General features: G+C 40.1%; 1 protein-coding gene across 2 annotated transcripts in view; it reads right to left on the reverse strand.

The window, feature by feature from the left end:
- FRMD4B (FERM domain containing 4B) overlaps nt 1-21,886 on the reverse strand; it is a 273,299-nt gene that overhangs the window by 13,930 nt on the left and 237,483 nt on the right. Inside the window, exons 14-21 of one of the 2 annotated variants that reach the window (XM_022572579.3) lie at nt 10,316-10,392; nt 8,627-8,765; nt 8,006-8,147; nt 6,741-6,874; nt 6,525-6,644; nt 5,130-5,358; nt 2,569-2,625; nt 789-936 (exon numbers count right to left, since the gene is read on the reverse strand). In XM_022572579.3, coding sequence (XP_022428287.2) covers nt 789-936; nt 2,569-2,625; nt 5,130-5,358; nt 6,525-6,644; nt 6,741-6,874; nt 8,006-8,147; nt 8,627-8,765; nt 10,316-10,392 — 1,046 coding nt within the window. The remainder of the gene's footprint in view (nt 1-788; nt 937-2,568; nt 2,626-5,129; nt 5,359-6,524; nt 6,645-6,740; nt 6,875-8,005; nt 8,148-8,626; nt 8,766-10,315; nt 10,393-21,886) is intronic. The other variant, XM_089919549.1, reaches the window with a different exon arrangement.

Consider the following 21,886-nt stretch of genomic DNA (forward strand, 5'->3'; position numbering starts at 1 on the left):
GTTGTGAGGATTAAATTTATTAATACATATTAAAACACTTCAAACAGTGTCTGGCACATAGTAAGTGCTCAATAAATGTTAACTTCATATTATTGTTATTATTACAACGATGACTGTATTTTGGATATGTAAATGTATTTTTTTTTTTTCATGAAATCGTAGTGCTGTTTGTTTGAACATTCTGATTAGGCAAAGTAAAAAGTTGGTAATCCTATCTTGAGCCCTATGTAGAAAGAAAAATAAATAAAACTAGTATTGATCCCTGCAGCCAAATCCTGGGAACCACTGGTCTGTCATCTTTTAAAAAGTTATTGCCCTGTTGTTATTGCCCTGATAATATTTACTTGAGACACTTGAGAAGTTGTATTATCTACTTTACAGACTAAAAATGTACTGAAGTCTCATTTTCCTTTGAAAGTTCAGAAGTCAGTTCTCTCACTTGGTTTGGAAGAGTGGTATTTAATGACAGTTTCCTGAAACCGTGGGTGATGAAACAGAACTTTGGACACTATACCCAGATTCAGATTATAATCAATGTTCCTATAATTTAATATAAATCAAGTAGACTTTAAAATCAAGGAAACACCAAATACTTTTCAAAAGATCTCTTTAAAAACACTTCCACTTGTTACCAACAATAAATAACTGGGTTAGTTTGTATGCTTTGGTTTTACAAGATAACACTTTCTGAAAGAATAAAAAGGATAACGCAAAAATGGGTTGACTATTTTGCAGAAAAGATCTCATAGTGGCAAGGCATTCACCTCACTGATAATGTGACTTCTTACCTAGACTGTCTGGTATCCACAAACTGTTCATTGATGGACGACTTTCTGAAATGGATTCTCTCAATCCCGAGAGACTTGGGAGGAAGAATTCTTGGAGAATGAGGTACTGAACTTGATCGCTGCCCAGCAAGAGTACAGGTGTCACTGGCTATAATAAGTAAATTGAATGAAAGAATAAGTAGATAAATAAAAAAGTAAACAAATACCATGCCAAAACCTCCCAAAAAAGAAAGTGGAAGATTTGTCTGGAGAGCAAAGTGGTCTTCCAAAGATGATATTTTTAAAAGTACCTACGTTTCAGGAAATTTATTTTATACAATAGAAAAAAAATTACTGAATGTTCTTGTGGGGCCTGACCCAACTTATGCCAACTCAATAGGTGGCATGCTGAGCAAATAAATCTCTCAGGTGGAATGGGTGATACTATACTATACTTTTCTAGAATTATATTACAGAAAAACCTCAGTGTGTAAGGGGCCAAGAGGAAGCTGGCCTGTAAAGTGGGCCTGGATCAGTTTTGTTCAGCTTTACTTGTAAATTTGTCTTACTTATTTATTTTTTTATTTTTCGCTGTGTTGGGTCTTCATTGCCACATTCAGGCTTTCTCTAGTTGCAGCGAGCTACTCTTCATTGCAGTGCACGAGCTTCTCATTGCAGTGGTTTCTCTTGTTGCAGAGCACTGTCTCTAGGTGCACCGGCTCAGTAGTTGTGGCACACAGGCTCAGTTGCTCCGTGGCATGTGGGATCTTCCCAGACCAGGGCTCGAACCCGTGACCCCTGCATTAGCAGGCGGATTCTTAACCACTGAGACACCAAGGAAGCCCTGTTCAGCTTTACTTTTAATGTTCTTAGGCCTCCTTGGCTGACCAAAGGCTCATCCTATCATTAAAAGTGATGAATCTGATTTACGGTGAGTCATTAGGGAATTGTTGTGTCTCCCACTGGTATTTGTATTTCCAAAGAGGAATGGCAAACATGATCAAACCTCAGCTCAAAGGAAGGATTCTGAAATGGTAGGCTTTCATGAACTATTCCATTTGGGGGAAGATAAAGCAGTAGGGGTTAGTGGTTCCCCCAAATTCTTTAAATCACATCAAATAGATAGCGAGCTCCTCTGCTTAAGCACAAGGAATGGATTACAAGGAAATACTCTGTCGCTTGAAATGAAATCCATTCCATCATGAAATATGTTGACCACAGGTCATTACAATAGATACAGTCTACCTCTAGGAAACCAACATAATGACATGTAACCCAATTTCTAAAATGTGTGTTTCTTCCTAAGAAAAATAAAATAAACTCCAACTTAGCTGGAATGAGTAGACAGTGATAAACTCTACATTATTTCCTGGTAGTGTAGTGTAGCCTACACAACACTAATTTCCTGGTTTTGGTATTAGACACTATCTATATAAAATGTCACCAGTAGACAAAGCTGGGTAAAGGACTCTGTATTACTTACGCAACTTCTCTATAGTTACTTCAAACGTTAAAAAAAAAATCCTACAGAGCCTTACAAATCCTTATCAAGATACCTATTCACTCCAGTTATGGTACTCTGATTCCCTGAAGTCATGTGATTTGTACGGTACTGTATTTAATGCTGAGCTAACCTGTGTAGACGTTAATCCTAAACTCCCGTTCCCAGCCATTCTGCATAAATGTAAGTTAGCTATCTACTTTCCCCAGAAGAGTAATAAACAGACTTTACTTAACTCAAAAATATTCTTAATATTTCAGAATATGTAACATTTTAAACTGAAAAGGGGGAGCTACTTACAATCATCATAGGTGGTAGTGTCAGACAAGGAGCTACCTTCTGATGGGATTATGTCTTCTGTGAATAAAATAAACTGCCTTTAGTATAATGGTGCATTTGGACACCCTTAATAGTTCAATAAAACCCTTTGCAATGGAGTGCATCTTATTTTTATTTAGATAAACACAACTAATTGCAGTGCATTAGGAAGTTAACTATTGTAAGAATGAACTCATTGACTACTGAAGGTATAAACATATACTGTACAAATATTACATTGGATTATTTATTAAAGTGGAACAGAGTTTGAGAACGGTCCTCTGAGAATCTACTATACTGTTAGGATCATTTATTTTTTTGAGCCCTCCCCTGAAGAGAAGGGCTTTTTCTTGATAGGGTGTGGCGGTCACTTGTGGTACATAAGCTTCTCAATCAGACCAGGGTTTCTTAACAGTGGGTGGCACTACTGACATTTTGGACTGGATGATTCTTTGTTGCGGGGGTGGGGTGGGTGGGGGTGGGGTGGTGGGGGTGGAGGAGGGTGGGTGCTGCCCTTTATACTGTAGGATCTCCAGCCTCCACCACTGGATGCCGGCACCACCCCACCCTCAGTTTTGACAATCAAACACGTCTGCAGACATTGCCAAATGCTCCCTGGGGTGTGAAACTGCCCCTGAGTGAGAACTACTGAAACAGACAGACCTGGGTTCACATCCTGGTTTTGTCACTTACTGGCTGTGAGACCCAGGGCAAATTACTTAATCTCTCCAAGCATCATTTGGCTCATCTCTACAATAAGGATAAGAATAGTACCTAGTGTTTAGTGCTTTGGTGAGCATTAAATGACGTAATAGATGTAAAGCCCTTAGCCCAGCTCCTGGCACAGGACAAATGCTCAATAAATGTTAGCTATACTTACTACTTTGGTTCCCTAAACACAGCATTCTGGTGAAAGAACTCTGGTGGTTGAAAATGCCCATAATGATCTGATTACTACTGGTGCCCGTCAAATGTTACAAAATGGGTTTAGCAAAAAGCGATATCTCAGATGTTGATGTACTCTGGCAAGTCATTCCATACTCAGCGTCAACGATGGGCAAAGTTACAGGCAAACACGACACCTCAGTGTAAGCTTCAAAGCCATTATGAAGTGAATCTCCACATCCAGTCTCAAATGTTAATCTCTATCACAGCCAGGAGGACTGTCTCTTAATTGGACACACAGTAGAGCTTGAAGGCGAAATGCCAGTAGAGTCAGCTGTCAGGCAGGCTTTAAAAAAATCCACCCGATATATGCTCAGCCATTGGCACCAGCGCTGCCCAAATGTCAGTTACTGAAAAGGATAACATTTGAATCTTACACAGCTGGGGATGAACGGGCCACAACAAATGGCTATGAAAGTTAAGTGCACTGCTAATCATCCATCTCTGTAGGTCCAGAATGTGGCCAGTGGCTAGGCCAACTGGATTTCACATTCAGAGTCAAAACCATCCTAAATTCCCCAGCTGTAGTTGACGCACACTTGTGTGTTGATGTCTGTGCATTCACTTTCCTAAAAGCCGTATCTCTGCTTTGCAAATCATATGCTCTGAAGCTGGGTACACTTTAAACCTGATTACCATATTTTGTCAAATCTAAGATGTATCATTACTTGATGTCCCAGTAAAAAAAGAAAAAAGCACTGCCGATCATAACTGTAACACTCCATCTAGTATAAGAATTATCCCAATTTCACAGATGTTTAAATAGGGAAAAAAAAAAAAAGTCTTGGAATCAAAGAAATAGAATCGTATTTCAACCAGTGATCAAGGCTAAAAATCGTGCTAATAAATACGGAAGGCCAATTGGACTTGAAATCGACCTAAATGAGATGTTTTTCAGTTTGCTTTTTTCCTGAATATTAAAGTTTTAGATATATAATGTTGAGAATTTTGAAAATATGGAAGACAATTAGGAAGAAAATTAAGTGACATGAAATTCTACCACTATTAATATTTTGAACTCTTTCCCAATTAGTCTTTGTGTGTACATAATTATACAATGTCAGGACCATGTTATGGTTACAATTTTGTATTCTGCCTTCCATAATATAACATGAACATATGCCCGTATCTTTAAATAGCCTCCATAAATGACAATAACTGTAAGAGCTCTTTTCTATCCATATATGTTGGATAGGTCCTTAAGAAAATGTATGGTCTGCTGCATTAAAAACCTTTGAGAAACTACTAGGTAGGGCCCAGCTCTCTTAATATCCTGTGTTTTCAAATGTATTTCTTGCAATGACATCAGGCCAGTTAAAGGTGAATCTGTCTTATTAGGAACCAACATTGCTATGAAAGCTCTTTCATGCTGAAAATTAAAGCAATGCAATAGTATAGTATTACAATAGTAAGAAGGTCACTAAAAACCAAGTTAACATACTTGTAAGACTGAAATTCCAAACCATTTTTATCCTAAGAAACTCATAATTAATCCTGTTCTTTCTTTTGTCTCTTACCAAATGAACTGGTCTGGAAATGGTACATTCCATCAAGAGGATTGACTTATGTGACTCTAAAAAGCCTTACTAATTACTAACCTGGTAAGATAACTGATGCTTTCTGGCTGGGTTTCTTTCCACATCTAATTCGGTATTCATTTATTGCATTTTCAATCTCCTGAAGCTTTTTCACTGCATCCGTGTAATCTTGCTTTCGTTTTTTCTTCACAGTTTTACAAAGATCTGGCTCGTTGGCAAGTTTCTTTGCAGCTTCAACCAGCTTTTGCTGTATTAGGAAATTGCTCTCCAGTTCTTGCAAAGCAGGGTCCTGCATTTACATGATGATACTGTTTTATTTTTATGGACACACACAGTCACTGTGATATGTACTAGATAATAAAATTTCTCTTTCTCATGCGTTCTCAAATCAGATGCTCTCTCGGAATAAAATCCTCCTAAGTTTTACTGCTTAGGTATTCTCAAACACTTTCCTAGAAGACAAGACCTCCCTCCTCCATTTACTTAAACTGAATAGTCCAACTCTCTGTCCTTTTCAAAGAAGGGAATGGCCTTCCGTTCATTCAGTTCGTTGGATGAAGATCATATTTTTCAAGAAGGGATACTTCACCCAAGATTCATAGCCAGAGAATGCTATATTCACATGCACAGCTTTAGAAACAGATAAATTGAGGTCTGATTCCTCTTTCTGGGTGATTCCTGGTTGCATGACCCTGGACATACTGCTTAATTTTTAATGCTTCGATTTTTTTTTCATTTGTAAAAGGGAGATAACACCCACCTTATGAAAGTATGGTGAAGATTAAAGGAAATAATGTATGTGCATTGCTTAGCTCAGAGCTGGGTATACAGTGAACACTCAATAAATAGCAATGCTCACTTTATTATTAATGGAAACTGCTATCATTTTCTAAAGCCAAGATGGCTAAACTTCTGCAAGAAACACGAGTAGGGTCATAGTGTCCGATGTCATGCAGATGAGAAAGTACCCTCTATATTGGCTAACCAACATTTTAACTTTATTATACCCAAGTGCTATACATGTGTTATCTCACTGAATACTCCTTGCATCTCTCAGAGGGAAGAACAATCATTACCCCCATTTTATTGATGAGAAAACCCAAGAATTGAGACTTCACAGAGGGTCAACGATTTGCCAAAGGCTACTTGGTTTTAAGGGGGAGACCCTAGTGCTGGAAGTCTTAATTCTTATAATAATATTTCTTAATTTATAAACATTTAGAGTTCATTTAGTGCTCTTTCTGTCTGGCGGGGGTAAAGTCATGAGAGAGAACTCAATTTTAACTAGACTGTGCATGAAAGAAAGAATTCAACTTGGTCTCCATGATCACTTTTAACTGGTGAGATAAAAATGTACAGCAGTAACTCAAAAACCAAAGGAACAAGTCAGCCACACTGAACTGACAGAATCTCTGTCTCATTGTTGATAGACACGCTCAGAGCTGGTGCTCATACCTCTTCACTCGGCAGCAAGTTGTCATCTAATTTGAATGCGGTACCTACACGCCTTCTGACGTGAGGAGGTTTCTCACCTATGTTCAGTGGATACTCCTTTGGCATTTTGCCTGTGAGCTCCTGTAAAACAGGACAGAACCGAGAGGGAGATCACTGACCCTGGCTGGAACTGTCAAACACGATTTGAAGTGCTCCCCAAGAGCAGAAGACACTTACAGCCTCCCGCAAACAGATCTTCTTAAGCTCTTCAACTTTTTTCAGAAGTTTTTCTTGCAACAGCTTTTCCTTCTTCTTGAGTTCAAGGATTTTCTCTCTCTTTTGCTCCTCACTGACTTCTGAGTCTTGAGAACCTGGTGGGGATTGGGAGGGAGGGCAGAGAAGGTTTACACATGGCATGTTTCCTTCCTTTTTTTTTTTTTTGCGGTACGCGGGCCTCTCACTGTTGTGGCCTCTCCCGTTGCGGAGCACAGGCTCTGGATGCGCAGGCTCAGCGGCCATGGCTCACGGGCCCAGCCGCTCTGCGGCATGTGGGATCTTCCCGGACCAGGGCACGAGCCCGTGTCCCCTGCATCGGCAGGCGGACTCTCAACCACTGTGCCACCAGGGAAGCCCATTTCCTTCCTTTTTAAAGGACAAGGGATTTTTAAGCCAAACCTGCTGTTTAATAATAGTTTATTTCTTTTCTCCTTGTTTCTGAACATAATAAAAGGAAACTGGAGAACATTTTCTCATGCTTCTGGGCATCAAACAGAGCCTGGTAATAAGATATGCCTTTTGCATTTTGGCTCAGTCATTTTAGAAGCAATGATAAAATGCTTAGTGTTTCAGACACGCCCAAGGAAGAAATTCATTTTTCTGAGCAGGAGAGAAGGTAAGATGTTCCTTGAGATAGTTGTTTAGAATGTTCTTTTAGAAAGTAAGCAAGGCAAAGGAATATTCTATGCTTCAGGTTCACAAGCTGACAATGGGATTTAGATGAGAAATTATTTTTAGTGAAGTTATGTATACTTAGTGAGACTCTTATCCAAAATTTCTACAGAGGAAGGATTTAGGGGCAAAAATCACTTTGGGGGTGAGGTGGGTTTGAAGGCTGTAGTCATGGTTCACTTTATGTTGAATGGAGAATTAGACAACTGTTTGTATCAAAAACTACATATTGGGGAAAGAAAAAGCTTATGAACCTTTTGGGGAGAAAATATTCTTGCAAGCTACCCTGAGGCACTCACTATCTTAGTATCTATTGTTAATTATACAACCTGACTTTACTATTTAACTTTCTTCATACTCTTTTTTTTTTCTCTTCATACTCTTTTAAAAATTAATTTCAAAATTTATTCAAAACCGCAATATATTGTAGGTTCCATATGCTTATTTATTCCCAAAATAATGGGTTAAAAGATACATTTGAAAGTGGTTTACAATGAAAAATATGTGAAATAACATAAAGATCGCTTGCACGCTCTCTAATCCAAAAATATTACCTGAGGAGATTAAACTGCCGTTGCTTGCCATGATGAACTGACTTTTTGCCTCTAGTGTCACCATTTTGGAGACCCTTGGTGTTCCCGTCTCAGTCAAATCCATTGCAATATCGTCTAAACTCCTGGCTGAAGGAATTTTTGCCTAATATAACATTGAAATGGAATTCATTCAGTTAAACCTATTTCAAATTAATAAAGAAATTCAGTTACTATGGAATAAAAATGTCAACACAGAGGACAATATAAATTTTTATATACAAAAGTGATATTTTTCAGAACAAAAATATAAGATTTCAGCTTTGCAGTTAAAATGTTTTAGTAACTAGGCATGATTCTTTCTCATGGTATAGTTCAATCATTAACATTAAAACATCCTGAGTGTACACACATACATGCATGCCACAAAGTTGGCAAATCTTACAGTTTTCAGATCAGGTTATACGTTGCCCGTTTTCTTAAATGTAAGAAAAATTAAAACAATTGGTAGTAAAGCTTAAAAAAACAAAACTCGAGGAACAAAAACCCATGTGCTTGCATCTTTTCTGAGAAAGCTTATCTTGAGAAGACAAAGCCAGTGAGGGACAGGACTCTGTCCTTATAGAAATGCTTCTAGTTACTTACTTTGCTTTGCTTCCGGTCCAAGTAAAACTGATGCTGACTAATCGCCATTACCCAGATGGACTTGATGAGAGAAGAGTTTGCATACCACGTTTGCACAAAGAGGCCACTTTGCCCAAAGGTCCTTCTGGATACTGAAATCCTGAAAGATTAAGGAAAGCAGTCAAACAATCTGCCTCTGGCCCAGCACAACATAAAATGTACCCAGCGGGTAATGTAACAAAGCTTCCCCTTAATTGTTTTGGCTCTGCCAAAACTCTTTTGCTCTCAGGGGCCAAGCTTCTGATTTTCTCCTTTTATGAGAAAACCAATCCCACCTGAGTAATAGCTCTCTGTCAAAGCAGCATATTAAACAACACATTCACACACTCAAAAGCAGATGAGAAGATGGGAAGAGAATTTGAAAAAGAACAGATACATGTATATGTATAACTGAATCACTCTGCTGTACACCTGAAACTCATACAACATTGTTAATCAACTATGCTCCAATATAAAATAAAAATTAAAAAATAAATGAATTTAAAAAGGAAAATGATTACTAACTAATATACCACCCATATAATATTTCAGAAGAACCTAAGTCTAAGTATGGTCATGTGCATAAATACACACATTCTGCATTCTGTATAGAAGCATGATGTTGGAAATAATAGAAATTAAATATTTTAAAAAAGCAGCAGATGAGAATTAGCCACATTAGAGGCTGTAATAAAAACATTTAGTTAAAGACCATAGGATGTGCGATCATCACAAGAAGGCGGGAATAAATGCGATCATATTTTAAATACAAAGCAACCAGGATCTGCGGGATCAGCACCTTCCTTAAGGTAAGAGAGCATCTCAGGTCTAGGTAGAATTGTCTGGCTCTGGCACTATCAGAGGATGAACATAATAATATGATGCATGTCCAAAACTGGTCCAGAGTACTGCTTATGCACCAGATGAAAAGAGGAGAGAGGGTCAGAGTAAGGAGAGAGCAAGAGAGAGAAAGACGGGGGGAAAAGCAGACACTGAGTAGGGGTGGGGGTAGGAGAAGGGCACCAATGTTCTTTGTAGGAATTTGCCTTATCTCTTTGGGTCATCTTTTTGTCACAGCTGTTTCCTCCATTCCTCAGACCTCCAAATATCCATAAACTTATCTGAAAAGCAACCGCTGAGGGCTGATAAGGAATTCCTCCGAGGAACTTGGAGAGCCTACATCCTGACTTCAATTCATGTAGATAATTTAGCAACTTTTTATTTAAGTGACCAAGAATACCAAACTTGAAAATGAGCAAAGGATCCGAATAGACATTTCTCTAAAGTAGATGTACAAGTGGCCAATGAGCCCGTGAAAAGATGCTCAGCGTGCAAATTCAAAGCAGTATGAGCTTATCACTGCACACCACCAGGATGGCTATTCTCACACACACACACACACGCACACACCTAAAAATAACAAGTGTTAGGGAGAATGCGGAGAAAATGAAACCACGCACATTGCTGGTGGGAATGTAAAAGGGTGTGTAGCCTCTTTGGAAAACAGTCTGGCCGTTCCTCAAAAGGTTAAAGAAAGAGTTACCATTTGATCAAGCAATTACAATCGTACATATATACCCAAGAGAAATGAAAACACGCGCACATGAATTTTCAGAGCAGCATATCTGGATAGTCACCAGGCTCATACAGAAAAAAGTCTGTGATCCTCACCTCCGTGGATCGTGAACTTCAACAGCAAACTTTTTCTCACGGAAATATAAGTTCTCCAGCTGTTTCCATTGGAATAACTAAGAAATGAAGAAAACAGAAAAGTCACACAGCTTTAATTAATGTTAACTTTTACTAAATCTAGAAATCAGCTTAATGAAAAAATCAAGGATTAAGACTGAGAATTAAGATTAAGAATTAAGCACTAAGATTAGGCACGAATATGTAATGCAGTCTTTTTACAAACCAACTATAACCTGAAATCTTTTTCTGATGGTAATCTTCACCTCCTCAATCTTCCCTGAACAATAAAACCAGGCAAACTGTGGGGAACATGCATACTATTTTTCCTCTGACTCAACTAAATAAAAGGGTAAGGAAATCGTCGATTCCAGTAAGCCCATATGCCTTCTGTTCAAAGACGTTGACTTCATATTTAAATGGAAAGAAATTCAAAGGGTTGTCTCAATAAGACCACAGATTAAATTCAAAAGAATGCAAAGTGAAAGTAAAATGGAAGCCCAAGCAGGGGTGATTCTCCGAGATACCAGTTTCCCGCCTACAAGAGTTCCTCTAAATGGGACAGAAACTGAGCATTTGGAATTGGAGGCAGGGTAGGGTGGGACTGAACACTGACACTGACCTCTTGGTTTCTGAGCTAGAGCCTCCAGCTTTTGTAAATAGAACCCATTTCTACTGTTGACATTCTAATGCTACACTGGGTGTTATTTGCCAGTTGGTTGGGAGAAAGAACTTACTTACTGGCAGTGGGCATCTGAAATCTAATAAATAACTTGTGAAAAGCAGCTCATTCACAGAACTGAGTGTGCCCTGCTGCACTTTCTGGGTTCATTCCCAACCCCTCACGTTAACCTGAGCCCCTGATTGTCCTTTTAACTTTGACGTCATAGTTGAATTTCTTTTCTCCATCCCAGTCTTGATGATGAGAGAAATACTAGCACAGCGATTTCATTCCATTATTAGACTTTGGCTGGATTTTAAAATTATGTCCGGACAATCTTCAAAAAGCATTTTAATCATCAAGATAGTAACTTCTCTGCAATGCATGATCAGCAAAACCATTTCCTGGGGTCCGGGAACCAAGACTTTTCACCAACATGTAAACCTCGCGTAGAGCAACAGCACGAGCTAAAGGTTCCTGTGCACATATAGCTGGAAGACAGACGTTTTCAAACTGGACCCCCAGTCCCAAACGGAGTAAAATAAACCAGCACCCACTAAGAACACAGCCCTTCATGGTCTGAACACGTAGTGTCTGTAACTACAACCATCACCCAGGTAGAAAGAGGGATTTGTGAGAGTTTAAAGCTACATACCGATTTTCTAAAATGTCCATAGGTTTGAGGCTTTCATTTCTTTTAATCCCAAGGTTCCAAAAGTGGGACAGAAATGGGAAGGAAAAGTCCGAGGTGCTCTCTCCCTCCCCGCCCCGTCCTGGCGGGGCAGCTCCGGTGAGTTCTGAATGGAGTTTCCTAAGACACTTAGGTGTAACTCAATTTCACAAACCGAACCTCCCACGGCTGACACCCTACTGACATCAGTAACTCCACCGAGTGACATCACCCCAGTTCCACTCCTTCTTTGATCATGAAGAGGACAGCCAAGTTCTCTCTAGCAGATTTTCCCAGGACAGAGACACATTTTTCAAATCCCATACAGGGTAGATTCAGATGGTTGTTTCCTGGGAAGTAAGCTGATTTGAATCCAGGCATAAACTTCACTAGAGGCTGGGTGAGGGAGACATTGCTCCCCCGCTTAACTCACCCTGGACGCGAACAGGTTTGACAGGAAGAGCCACAATGCAGCTCAGCTGTGTTTTCCTTCGCGTCCATTCCCACACACATAAAACCAGGGCCAGACTTGAAACCTGATCTCTGAAAGCCGCCACCTCTCCCTCTTATCACTTACAAACGTGAAATACTAGCGTTTTTGCCAGCAGACGGACAGCAGACGGTCCCCCTGCAAGCAAAAACCCTACTTAAAAGGTGAAGGGTTTCAGCTAATTTAAAGAGTGAAATAATTAGATGGCAACTGGTTTGCAAACGAAGTTATGGGAATGAGACTGCATTTTTAAGTCTGAAAGGCAAAGCCATTTCCCCACCTGAAATCTTAAGTTTTTGCAGGGAATTCCCTGGAGATCCAGTGGGTTAGGACTTGGTGCTTTCACTGCTATTGCCCAGGTTCGATCCCTGGAAAGCTTCTGCAAAATGTAATTTCATATATGTGCCTGTAAGAGTATAAAAGTGAAGAGGAATGGCACAAGCTTCCTTTGTGATAGCGGTTGGGGACGGTAGAATGTATGAGGCATAAGTAGCACAGAAAACTTCAATGTTACCAGTCATGTTTGATTTACTTTATTAATAAAAATAAGTTGAGGGCTTCCCTGGTGGCGCAGTGGTTGAGAGTCTGCCTGCCGATGCAGGGGACGCGGGTTCATGCCCCGGTCCGGGAAGATCCCACATGCTGCGGAGCGGCTGGGCCCGTGAGCCATGGCCGCTGAGCCTGCGCGTCCGGAGCCTGTGCTCCACAACGGGACAGGCCACAACAGTGAGAGGCCCGCGTACCGCAAAAAAAAAAAAAAAAAAAAAAAAAGATGAAGTAAATATAACAAAATATTAGTAATCGTCAATTTAAGTGGTTATGCAGGTGTAGTCACATTCTTGGTATTCCTGTATTTTTTTAATTTCTAAAAATTAAAATAATAGAAGTTATTATAAAATGACCAAAGGTTGGTCTGTTTCACACAAGAGTGAGATTTCCACTCCCTAACCATTTGGGAGGCCTCTATTTTATGCATGTATTACCTTTGTGATTCTTATCAATGTTTGAAGTTGCTAGGAAAACACTTCTAATTGCAGTTGCTCTTGATCTAGCTGGCAGCTGGAAATAAGCTAGTTTTTCTTTTGAAATTTCTGAAATCATTCTTCTATTGTGTTTTTAATTATCTTGGAGTTCTCCATCTCAGAGAGCAGGATAAGGCTCTGAAAATGGCAATGGAGCCGAGGTTAAAGTGGATTCCATTGCTCATGCAACATGCCTAGGACAGCACCTGGCACAGAGCAGGCAGCTGCCCGATCTTCATTCCTGTCCTTTTTGTCCTTAAGTGTCTTCCTTAAAGGGTAAATAAAAGGCCCCCCTCTGGTCAAAATCACTCAAGACTTTGGACCAATGGAAGGATAATAGGAAAATGCCAAAGAAATATCCACCAGGCTGACCTGACTTGTTGGGGCCTCTGTATTACAGAAACGGCCTGACAGGGAATTCCCTGGCGGTCTAGTGGTTAGCATTCAGCGCTTTCACTGCCGTTGGCCCGGGGTTCAATCCCTGGTCGGGGAACTAAGATCCCTGCAAGCTAAGCCATGCAGCAGAGCCAAAAAAAAAAAAAAGAAAAGAAAAGAAAGAGAGAGAAATGGCCTGACATATAAGGAATACTCTAAATCACCCGAAAGATGAAGAATGGTTACAAGAAACCATTTAAGAAAAAAGAACAAAATTCAAAGGAAGGTAGAAGGGAGCAAAGTATGCTTCACATTCTCCACTGTTTGGAGAACACTGGTGCCCATACAGAGTAGGACTATTATAGGGTATGATGTCTTACAGGATAGAACAAGAGTATTATATATATTATATTATATGAATGTGTATGTATAAACAAAATTTGTAATTTTCGTATTAAAACAGAAAAAACAAATTTGCCCAAGACAAAATTCCCCCTCTCGGAGATTTGGGGGTGGGGGGTAGGAGAAGAGGACTTTTATTTGCTTTGCAACACAGAGTTATGAGCATGAAACTGGAATGTTTTCTAAAGTGATCATTAAAAAGCATAATGACAATCATTAATTAGTATTTATTGTTGTTTATGTAGCACTCACTAGGAGGGATGAGTTTGAAATTGTGTTGTGTTTAGAATTCATGGTGTTAGTAATGAAAGGAAATACTCGCATGGCGACATAAAACCATAAATTAGGTCTTAAGGACTTCTTTCTACTCTACTCTCATCTAGAATGATTAGTTGTGCCCTTTAGCATCAAAAGAAGGAAGTAGATAGCAAGAGACGAAATAATAGCATGGATTAACTTTGAGATTACAAAATAAATAAACAAAGAGATAAAACAAAAAAGTCAAAGAGGAGCAATGTGAACAACGATAGTAACAAAGAGATAATCAAAAAACTACAACAGGAAGAAAATGTTGCCTTAGGTCACAAATCACCTTGTCTTATAAAAAGAAAGTGTCAAAAATTTAATAACTGACACAGAAAACCAAAGCTGAATCAAATCTTATTTTAAAAGTGAACGTGTGTAAAATGCCATAGTCTTTATCCTTAGATGTAAAGGAAGTTGACGGTTCTAGAATAATTTGCCACACGTTATTACACTTTATTTAATGAGATGCATGGGTTGAATATTTAAGCCATTTTGTGGAAAACTAAATAAACCTCAATATTTAGTTATTGATAGCCACCCACTATTACAGCCTTAAAGAACTGGAAGAAATCACCTCTTTCCCCTTCCTATGCTACAGTCACACTGGTTCCTAAACATCTGAGGCCACTGTCAAACTTTAGGAAAAAAGACTATAAGGAAAAGCAGAGGGACTTTTAGGAAACCGGGAGTCACATACTTAAGTAGCTCTTGGAGTCCTTTACACATTCCTCATCTATTAACAAATATTTCTTGTCCACCTTCTATGCGTGAGGTCCTGTTCTTGTTGGCAAATAATAGCCAGGTCCCCTTCCTTGTGATGCTTACCTGAACCAATTGGACCACATCAGATTGCTTGGTTTACATGCTGATTTCACCACATGCGCTTTATTTGGCAAGCTGCTTAACTTTGAGTCTCAGTTTCCTCATCTGTAAAATGGGACCAACAATGCCTGCCTCAGAGGGCTGTTGGAAGGGTTTAGTGAGATTATGTTTATGAAGCACTTAGCACAGTGCCTGGCTCAGAATCAACATTTAGTAAGTTATAAAGCTAGCTGCATCTGTTAGGAAGGACCCTCAGTCCAATTCCCTTATTTTATCATCTCTTCTGAAGATGGAGGAGAGCCACTTAACAGCAGAAAGAGAACTAGAAACTGCTGTCTGGATCCCATATCTGTCTTTCCACTGATGAGAAATAGCCAAGTTATTCTGTTGACACTTCTGTGTCCCTCAGATTTCCAATTCTATGAGCTTCAGCCTCTGTAAAAACGGCTGTATTCTCTGTTGATCTCATTGGTGGTTTCCTGATACACCCTCTAGGTAGGGAATCTGTTCACTGTTCCTCTATCACAGAGGTCATAGAGGAGGGACATGGGAATGTGTCAAAGGCACGCCCACAGGGAGACGCAATGGCAGCAAGCTAGCAAGCTCCCTCCTGACTGGAGTACCCAGAAAAGAAGAGACATGCCCTAGCATGTACAAAAATGATGAGGAGTGTGACCCACTACCAGCAAGGGGGACCTTTGGGGTAGTGAAAGACAAGGAAATGTCTTGGACAGAAAGGATGCACTGTCTCTTTGAATCTTGATGGATTGAAAGTAGACAGCACCCAAAGGTTTAACGCTAGGCAATGACAGGAAAGACATCATCAGAGGCTTGTTTTTTTTTGTAATAGAACTTATAATACAGGTTAATCATTTAACTGCAAATTCACTTGGAAATGACTAAATTTGGGATAGTAGCGGCGTGGTGTGTGACTGTATATCAAATAATGACTCACACAGGGTGATTCCCCTGCTGTAACGTGATGCAAAACAAGATCACTGTATTATTGATTTATTCTTTTTTCATTTTAAAAAAGTTACACTTGATGAGTATACTGTTAGTACCCACAAGCCAGCTAGCAGATCTGTTTGGCCTCCTGGAGTACCAGAGAATTAGAATTTTGCAGGATGATGAGCTTTGAGAAAGCCAAATTGACCTACCTTCTATCCGGCTAGCCATCTTTCGACCAAATATTTACGTGACTGAGAATGAGTCTTCCCAACAACCTTATGGGGAGGTACTACATTTAGCCCCATGTCACAGAAGGGAAAACTGAGGCTCAGAGAGGTTTAATTGGCCAAGGTCCCAAAGTTACATAGGGGCAGATCTGGGATTCACACCCAAGCACAACCATGGCTCCAAATTCCCCAGTTACCAGAGCACACTATCCTGCCTTTCTTACTTGGGAAGAGTATTCTAGGGAGATTTGTTATGTTAACAAAAAAGAAAGAAAAAAAGAGTAATTCCCAGTTCAACCTCATAGGAAGAAAACGGCAGCAAGTACGGCAGCCATTTGCAGAAAAGAACTCAGTCTCTCGTATTTTACTGAGACTAGTGGTTCTCCAGCAATGATGATTTCTCTTCACTTCCCGCCCTCACCCACAACTCCCAGAACATCTGGCCATGTCTGGAGACATTTCTGGTTTATCACACTGGAGGGGAGGCTGCTACTAGCATCTTGTGGTTAGAAGCCAGGGATGCTGCTGAATATCAGACCATGCTCAGGACAAAATGATCTGGCCCAAAACATAAATAGCGCAGAGAAAGAGAAGACCTGACTCAGAGGATACTTTCTGGTGACATAATTATGCTTTGGTGGGTGAAGTGTGTTGATGAAGAAGATAAAATTTTTGCTATAAAATAATGAATTTTGGATTTCTCTTTATCTCAAGTACGTATGTCTTTAGGAACAAACAGATGTTTTTTTTTTGTTTTTGCGGCACGCGGGCCTCTCGCTGTTGTGGCCTCTCCCGCTGCGGAGGACAGGCTCCAAACGCTCAGGCTCAGCGGCCATGGCTCACGGGCACAGCCGCTCCGCGGCATGTGGGATCTTCCCGGACCGGGGCACGAACCTGCATCCCCTGCATCGGCAGGCAGACTCTCAACCACTGCGCCACCAGGGAAGCCCTGGATTGTTTTCTAAATGCAAATGTTCCCTCCCAGAAGGACTTTGAACAACTGATCAGACTACAAGAGGCCATGCTCTCAATGCCCAGGAACACACCAAATGGTACACACTCAGGTAGAGAAAATTACTTTTTCAGATGTGATGTGATAACACTTCACACATAAAACATCAGGTCTTAAACACAAGGAGTGAAACATTCTGGGTATTTTTGGAAACGTTTATTTAGACAAAGAAGTCCTGGGTATCAAAAAATGCATGATATAAAAATCTGACCATCTAAGAGGGTGTCACCTCATATAAATTCCCTCTGTGGCCAAATCTCTAACCTCTGAGAGCTGATCTAATGACTTCTGTTAGTACTTGCAATAGAGCTCACTGCACGTATCTGGTATAACCAGGGCTGACCTGTCTCTCAGAGACACCTGCATGGCTCTTCTGGATGTTTACAGCTGGCATCCCTCCTCACAGGTTGGTACCTAGTCTGCTTATTAAATATTTTCAATAAAAATCTCTAATTTTGAACATGATTTTGTCTTTCCAGATGGGTTGTCAGGTCCTTGACGACTGGGACTGGGCTTTTTCCTTAAACGAGATAAAGAATATAAAGTAGGGGACTTCCCCAGTGGTCCAGTGGCTAACCACCTTCCAATGCAGGGGACTCGGGTTCGATCCCTGGTCGGGGAACTAAGATCCCACATGCCGCGGGGCAACTAAGCCCGCGGGCCACAACTACTGCGCAGGCGCGCCTCAGCTAGAGCCCGTGTGCCGCAAACTACAGAGCCCACGTGCTCTGGAGCCTGGGCGCCACAACTAGAGAAGAGAAAATCTGCACGCCACAACTACAGAGAAGCCCACGTGCCACAATGAAAGGTCCCGCACGCCTCAACGAAGACCCTGCATGCTGCAACTAAGACCCAACGCAGCCAAAAATAAGTTAAATAAATAATTAATAAATCTTAAAATATATATATATAAAGTACTATAGGGCCCTTGCAGATAGAATGGGCTCATTATTTTTTTTTTTGGAAAAATACCAGAGTACATTGCACTTTGTTAAGAGATTTGCTCCTGAAGGATGAATGAATTAAAACCAAACTGATCTTTGGTTATAAGTACAGAATGAAGAAAACTTAACTGTTTATGCCCCGTGATAGAAAAAATTTTCACCATGCTTTATGTACTAACTGGCTTTCTCTGCATTTGGACTGGTCAATCCTATTAGAGAGCTATCTTTCATTTTTCTGTATGTGCCAACAATTCAGCCATTTGGTAAATGCCTAGAAACACAGAGTAGCAGATGAAATAATGAAATCTAATGGTTTTGCCTGTCCAGCAGCCCGTTCCTCTTTTTCAACCATCACCTTCAGTTTCTACAGGGGACACACTCACTCTTTAAGCTCTAGCTGTAGGGGCGTCTCAGTTTCTATAACGTGCCCACCTCCCTCCCATCAGCATACACTATTCTCTGACATGAACATGCCAACCCATTCTTTGTTTTAAGCCTGGCTCCTTCTCACACTTCAGGTCTCAGCTTAAATGTCACCTTTCTCAGAGAGGCCTTGCCTGAACACCCATTTCTGTCCCTCCGTCTCATTTGTTTCCATCAGAGACCATTCAAAATTTATACTTATGTCTTCATTCTCTGCTCCCTTGTTTGTTTACCATCCCCCTGGAAGACTTCCAAGGAAACAAACACAGAGTGACAGGAACTACTTATCACCCTCAGGATCTATTTTTCCTTCTAACAAAACACCTTGAGTGATATCTTTGTCCATGAACACCCACCTAGAGTATACACTGCCCAGCCTCCTTTGCAGTTAGACTTGGTGATTTTTTTCTTTAAACCTTTTTTAAAAAAATATTTTATTTATTTATTTGTTTGGCTGTGTCGGGTCTTAGTTGCGGTATGCGGGATCTTTCATTTTGGCACGTGGGATCTTTTGTTGTGGTGAATGGACTCTCTAGTTGTGGCGTGTGGGCTTAGTTGCCCCAAGGCATGTGGGATCTTAGCTCCCCGATGAGGAATTGAACTTGTGTCCCCTGCAATGGAAGGCAGATTCTTAACCACGGGACCACCACGGGAGTCCCTAAACTTGGTGATTTTATGAATAAGGCTGCTTGCCTTGGCTTCTTTCCATCTGCCTACTGGTCGTGAGATGGAAATGGAGACTTACCAATGCCCATCCAATTCTCTGAGAGTTCCCTGTTTTAGAAGAACTGCTTCAAATTCTAATAGTGATGAACTATAGGAGGAAAAGACAAATGCCTATGCTGCCCAGTAAACTTTCTATAAATTAGAGTATGGTGTGAGGGAAAAATAGTTAACCATAAGTTTGTTTTCTATATCTATGGAAAAGAGGCAGGGGGAGGGATAAATTAGGAGTTTGGGATTAACATATACACACTACTATATATAAAATAGATAACCAACAAGGACCTACTGGATAGCACAGAGAACTGCACTCAATATTTTGTAATAACCTATAAGGGAAAAGAATCTGAAAAAAATATATATATATATATATACATGTGTGTAACTGAATCACTTTGCTGTAAACATGAAAATAATACAACATTGTAAATCAACTATACTTCAATAAAAAGTAAATTTAAAACAAGAAACGAAAAATATATAGTCAGTGAAAGAATTCACTAACTCATTGGGTGCACATAATGATCTGTGAGGTAGGTAGATAGAATTCTTTGATTTTGATAGTTGAGAAAAATAAACATCCAAAAGGTTGAGTGACAGCTCCAGGTCAGCCAACCAGTAAGTGGAGTGCCAGACTGGTTCTTATTTCAAATCCACGCTATAGGGTTGGAGTTCTCCTCCCACTGACTCTGTAGAAGGTTTTAACAATCAAATTGATTCCTGGTGTGGCGGGAGCTTAATTATATACTTTACAAAGTAGAGACCGGATGGACTGGTCTCCGGGTGACATTCTGTAATTGTTTTTCTCCCTGCACATCATACTTCATTTTGTATTGATGTAGAAAGTATAATACAACTGGATGGCACACATTCTCTTGTCTCTCCTATAGTTAACCTCACCTAGAATTTAAGCAGCATTAGAAGCAGCATCCTAATCGAGGTCCATGGTGATGGGGTAGCGTTGGAGGGAGCCAGGTGGGTTTAGGAATGATCAAGATGGCCGTGCTTAGAGAAATAAGCAAGTCACTGAGTTTAAATGAACTGAACCCTGTACTTTTATGACAAGGAAACAGGAAGACTTTTGGGCTGGTTACTTAATTCGTCTGCTCTAGGCAATGTGCGAATTCCAATTAATTTAAAAAACTCAGTTAACTGATGGCTAAAGACCTTTTCCCCACCCTGAAATTCTCTGGGGTAATGACATGTATCACAAGACTTTATTAGTCTTATAATGCCAAAGATACTAATCTTGAAAATCATTTTATCCTACTATGGTCTACCTGTAACACCTTGACTAGCATGTCATTTTTTTTCCTCCCACCTCTGACAGGTTCTGGTTTTCCCCAGGGAAATAACTTGCTAGAGGGGTACAAATCAGTCATGACATATATTAATACTTTACTCAGCCACAGACCCATTGTCTACTTCTTTGTGAAGAACAGACATTTTTCCTTGAAATACCGAATGAACAATAAAAACCTAGAAGGCACATGTTTGAATTTTTCTTTTTTAAATAAAGCTTCACCGTTTTTAAGTTTGAACATCCTACAATTTGAAGTTGAGTTCTGGTATGTTTCACATTCCCTGAGAGTTTGCAATGACACATTTCATGCACAAAGGAAGGATTTAAAAGAAAAACTGCTTATGACCTGATTTTTTAATACCGTAATTTTTGTGGATTGTAACTCAGAAGTTAAAAAATTTCTCTTAATTTTCATCATACCTTAGGGCATTGTGGTTAATGAATTGGGAGCGGCAGAATGCTTACCAGTCTCTGAAAATAGTAACTGTGAGTGTGGACTCTTATGTGGGACACTAGGGCTCTGGGTTTGTAGCAATGTTGGGTCCTTCCTTAACCAGTGATCCAAGAATATTTCTCATACCCTTCTTTATTGTCTCTCTCCCTCACTACAAATGAGTAATTACCAGTTATGGAGTTATTACTGTGCATCCAGCACGACACTAAATATAATCTCATTAATTCTTACAACCACCCTAGTAGTTGGTGGTATTACCATTGTACAGAGGAGGAAACTAAGGTTAAAGAGAGGTTAAGCAACATGTCCAAGGTCACACAGCAAATGACATCAGAGACGGTCTTTGGATTGCTTCCCAAACCCTTGCCCTGTTGCATTATACTACGTGGATTGCAAACAAATCGAAGCTCCTGACTGGCAAAAGCTTTATAGACAGTACACATGAAGAGCCTGTGCTGGGTGTTTTGGGAGGTAACACAAACACAGTCCCCAATATTCAGACCCTATAACTGAGAGACATTATGTGGAAAGGACAGAGGCCTCAGCCTGGGGACCTCGGACCAACCCTTTTTCAAAACAGACTTTCGCCATCTTATCATGGGTAATTCTTCCTCCTTCTGGCCTGTTTTTAAGCCATGTAATTATAATGCAGCAGGCATGTGATTCAAGAGGCTGAGCATCTACGCAACCTCCCATTCCAGCCTTTGTTTCATTCCAATTTGGCAATAGGACCTTCATTCCTGCCCGGCCATTGGTAACCTGCTGGAA

The sequence above is a fragment of the Delphinapterus leucas genome, chromosome 10 (genome assembly GCF_059928025.1).
Source record: "Delphinapterus leucas isolate spDelLeu-1000000601 "Yukka" chromosome 10, BTC_Dleu_Yukka2, whole genome shotgun sequence".
In the NCBI taxonomy this organism is placed as follows: Eukaryota; Metazoa; Chordata; class Mammalia; order Artiodactyla; family Monodontidae; genus Delphinapterus; species Delphinapterus leucas.